The following is a 4882-nucleotide window of genomic DNA, read 5'->3' on the forward strand; positions in this document are numbered from 1 at the left end:
GAAAGGGAAGATAGTTTAGGTCTGGGAAGCCCCTGTATAGAGTCATAGGGAAGTTAAATGATAATCCCTTCCAAGAAGGGATGATACGATTGACTTGATCTCTGTGCCCAATGCAAGAGGTAGAAAGCTGGGATGGGAGAATAATGTATGCTGTGTTGTCAGGGAGGGTGGCAAGCTGGATAGATTTGAGCCTTTTATATGTAGTGGGCTGTTGTAGGCTTACACTTAGTCAAAGCCCTCTCCTTCTTGTTTCCCTTATTGAATTCCCATCCATCTTCTAAAAGCTCATCTTAAATACCATCTTTTTTTTTAACTCAATCTTTCCTAATTCCACCCCTTTGCACCCCTCTAATGCACTTCTCAAGCATTATTGACGTTATCTGTGTTTGTATCTTGGTTTCCTGCTGTTCTGTAAGCTCTATGAGGATGGGGAGCTTGTCTTATATAACTTTGGTAACTTCCTTAGCACCTATCACAGTGTTATCTGCACACAGTAGGTACAATCTGTGTTGATTTAAATTGAGTAGCTAGGATAAATAGCAAGATAACTAATGAAATCTTTGATTTCCCTCTAGATCCTTCATTCAGAATGAGGTTTTTCCGATACAACCTCAGCTCACTTTATATAGGGTGTCCCAAATATCTTAATGCAATTTTAAGTTTTAATGGCTTAGACTTTTGGGACACCCTGTATCACATTATGCTTACGTAAATATTTCCCACTCCCCCACACTTTTCTTATTTATCCTTACTCCTCCAATGAGAAGCAAGATTGTAGAAGGGTTTAGGAAAGGTCATTAGCAACGTTCAGTAATAACTTCAAATTCTCAGCTCTCTAGTTGGAGGCAGTTGATGGAATGGGGAGAGCTCTGGATTTGGAGATGAAGGATCAGGATTTTGATCTTAGATCTGCTACTTGTTAGCAATGTGTTTTGGGCAGGTCACTCCTACTCTTCAAGCCTCATCTTCTTCATTTTACAGATGAACTCCTGGTACACGCCACTGGGAGTACAGTTTGTGATGAAGACTCCCAGAGACCATATGGGCTACACAAGGAAGTATACAAGGAGAATCCTTGGGTAAGAGGATCATCACCCAAAGGGTCCAGATGCCCTTTAAGACTTTTTCTTACTCTGGTTCACAGTTCCCCTCCCAATCCACAGAACCTGGAATAACATATGTATATGTTGCTCTCTATTTTCTACCCAGTTTCCTGAAGCTGATTCTCTGCTTATAGCTGAGTAGTTCATTTGTTGTTCGGTCACTTTCTAGTTGTGTCCAATTCTTTGTGACCACATTTAGGTTTTCTTGGCAAAGATACTGAAGCAGTTGGCCATTTCCTTCTCTAGATCATTTTATAGATAAAGAAACTGAGGCAAACAAGGTAAAGTGACTTGTCCAGGGTTACACAGCTAATAAGTGTCTGAGGCCAGATTTGAACTCAAGAAGATGAGTCTTCCTGACTCCAGGCCTGGCGCTCTATCCATTGCGCCACCTAGCTGCCCTTAAGAAGCTCATAGTAACTACTATGCAAATAACTAGTATTTCAAGCAGTTCAGAGTAACTAGTAATAAAGCTTTATTGAAAGAGAGGAAATGAAACACAAATTGTGGAATGGGAAACCATGGGGCTTCCCTAAGAAGATGTCCTCTCCCATAAGGTCCTATCTGTGCTTACCCTAAATGGAAGGACAGGAATATGGCTACCATCTGTTTGACTTTCTCCATCTCCACTTGCTCAGGCCAGCATGGCCACTCTTCTAGAACCTGTCAGTCACTGACATTGCCCCGATCCTAGATGGGGACAAAGCATCTATCACTTCTAAGCCTTTTCTCCCTCCTTGGTTGCCAACACTTTCTTACCACCTCCCTTCCTCTTCCTTTGTCAGATCTCTTTCCTCCTTGCTATTCCCACTCATTACTCTGCATATCCTGTGGGGAACACATTTTATTCTCTCCAGTTACTCAGATGTGGAAAAGAAGGAACAAATAAGCCCGGACTTCAATATAGCAGGAAATAGGATTTTAAAAAATAATTGTAATGTATTTTTATATCTATTCATTAATGAGCTAGATTAGTGAGTGATCTTGCCATTAACCTTCAGGCTCAAGTAAGTTGTCTTCAAAAACTATAGAATATCTTGCTTTGTTTAGCTTACCAACATACCAGCAGCAGGGCAAGACATGGAAATTAACTCTAAACAGTGACATTGGTGGGTTTTTCTGCCCAAAATATTATGATCCCAAGGGCAGCCATTTGCACCGGTTGGCCTTTCCACATTTTTTACAGTGATTTCCTAGGGCAAAAGTGTGTTTGAGTGGAAATATTATATTTTGGGGCTATTTGGGCAGTAAGGTAGTCCCAGCTTGGCCTGCTTGGTGGCATAATGGATAGGATGTTAGATAGATGGAGTCAGGAAGACTCAAGTTCCCATCTCATCTGAAATATTTACTAGTTCTGTAACCCTAGGAAGGTCACTTAGATATTCTGTGCCTCAGTTTCCTCATCTGTAAAATGAGTTAATTGGACTCAATGGCCTCTAGTTTTCTTTCAGCTCTAAGTCTGGTATGGTAGAAAGAACTCTAGATATGGAGTCAGAGGACCTGGATTCAGATTCCATCTTTAAAGACCTGAATTCAAATCCTGCCTCAGACACTTATTACCTTTCTGACTGTGGGCAAATCACTTAACTTTCTCTCAGCCTTAGTTTCCTCATCTGTAAAATGGAGATGATAAAAGCACCTACCTCAGGGGCTAATAATAACACCTACCTCACAGAGTTGTTGAGAGGAGCAAGTGAAACAATGCCTGTAAAGCATTTTGCAAACCTTCAAGATCTATAAAAATGTTCCCTATTATCACAATTGTAATTAAGGTAAACTGAGGCAACAAAGTTCCAAGCTCATTCAATTTATTGGTAAGGCTAGCAGTTACCAGTAAAAAGGGTCTATAACTCCTAAGCAAGCCAAAAGACTCTGAAGTGGGGTTTATAAGACTCCTTATGGTTTAAGGAAAGTGGATAAAAATTGAACAGTACATAGGCAGGACATAGGATTAAGTCATCTGGTTTTTATTGGTGGGAGGGATGAGATTTTCTTCCTCTTTGTTGATAGAAAAAGCTGATTGATTGTGTCCATCTGTAGCCTCGCAAGGACAGCTAGTGGTACAGAGATAATAGGTGTCCTTGACATAAAGATAGAACAGTGATCTACAGGAAGACTGAACTTATAGATTTCTAAACTTAACTGAGAGATAAAGAAATGTGACTTAGCAGTTATACCAAATGTTGGTGGTTGGTACAGAATAGAATCAATTACAAGATGAAATCAATTTGATTTTCTTACTAGTAATAATAGTGGTGGTGGTCATAATAGTAGTAGTAAGTAGTAGCAGCAGCAGCTAGTAGCTATGTGACTTAGGACAAGTCATTTAACCTCACAGGGCCTCAGTTTCCTCATCTGTAAAAATGACGATATTGGATTAAATGGCCTCTAAGGCACCTCCCAACTCTAAATCTATGAGACCTTGAGCCTATGACCCTTGGCCTACTAGATAGAACATCGCTGAGTTTCCCAGGAAAGAGGGGCATCAGTGAGTGATGGGCTAGACTCATGCTGTACAGATAGAGGTTGAGATGGTTGAGATGAATGGTTGAAATACAGGAGAAAAGGTTGAGAAGTATGGTATACAGGGATCGACGTTAAGAAATAACTAGAGCAAGAGTCACAGAATGTGAGATTTATGAGACCTCAGAGATCATCTTGTCCAATCCCCTCATTTTACACAGGAGGACATGAATCCCAGAGAAGGACTTGCCCAAGGTCACACATTTCTTTTCATCATAAAGCAATACTAGAAGCCAAGTCTGATGCCTAGTTCAGTATTCTTTCCATGTTGCCATGCCATCAGTCCAGGGGACACACTTCCATGCTGTGGAGGAAGGGGAATGGAGGAGAATTCCTAAAAAAGGAAGAAAACAGAAAAAAATGGTATGATTGGCAGCAATGGCATTGTCAACGGCAGCTAGAGGGTGCAGTGGATAGGCTTGCTGGAGTCAAGAAGACCTGTGTTCAAATCTAGCCTCAGATATTTACTAGCTTTGTGACCCTAGGCAAGTCATTTAATCTCTATCTTACTCAGTTTCCTCAACTGCAAAATGGGGATAATAAACCTCCCAGGGTGGTTGTGAGGATCAAACGAGAAAACATTTATAAAGCACTTAGCATACTGACTCACACATAATAGTGCTTAATAAATGTTTTTTTCCCTTCTCTTCCTTCACCTCTGTTTATTTAAAAATAAACAGAAGAGAACAGCAGGCAGTGTTGGAAATGCCATGTTATATTTGAATTTTAAAAAAACTGAACATAGAGGAGAAAAATCAAATTACATGTAACAGAAGTTCACAATTTCATATTCAATTCCTTTTCCTTTTGTTTTTCTTTGTATACGAAGTGTTCTTGTTTGTTGATGTTTATTAAGTTCATAATAGAAAATATTATTTTAAAATAAGAAAAAGCAACCCTCCTTCCCCTTTCTTCCCAAAAGGAAAAGATTGGGCACCCCTGGCCCAATGTATGGGAGTCCAGCCACCAGAGATGTGGGTCATTCCCAGACTTGTAGGGGAGCCTAGTAGTAGAGCACATTCTTCAGAGTAGCTCTCATAATGGGATTCAGGGAGCAAACAGACCTAATGTGCCACGGCTACCTTATCCCTGCAACCACATGTTGCTCTTCCTTGCAAGTCTGTCTTGTATTATCTTGCCGTGATTTCCTTCTCTCTTGGACATGATCATGGACAGATCTCCCCAGCAATGGCCTGGTTTTGAGCTTGACACACTGCAGTACAATTTAGGAGCTCTACCAGACACCCCTGCAGGTG

General features: G+C 40.6%; 1 protein-coding gene across 1 annotated transcript in view; it reads left to right on the forward strand.

Moving 5' to 3' along the window:
• Positions 1 to 981: 981 nt before the first annotated feature.
• The window catches only part of BTBD16 (BTB domain containing 16), a 104920-nt gene continuing 101019 nt past the window's right edge, over positions 982 to 4882 (forward strand). The window contains exon 1 of the mRNA XM_027839814.1: positions 982 to 1079. Within this exon, the coding sequence (XP_027695615.1) occupies positions 982 to 1079 (98 nt within the window). The remainder of the gene's footprint in view (positions 1080 to 4882) is intronic.

The sequence above is a fragment of the Vombatus ursinus genome, unplaced genomic scaffold (assembly GCF_900497805.2).
Source record: "Vombatus ursinus unplaced genomic scaffold, bare-nosed wombat genome assembly UNPS02014833.1, whole genome shotgun sequence".
In the NCBI taxonomy this organism is placed as follows: domain Eukaryota; kingdom Metazoa; phylum Chordata; class Mammalia; order Diprotodontia; family Vombatidae; genus Vombatus; species Vombatus ursinus.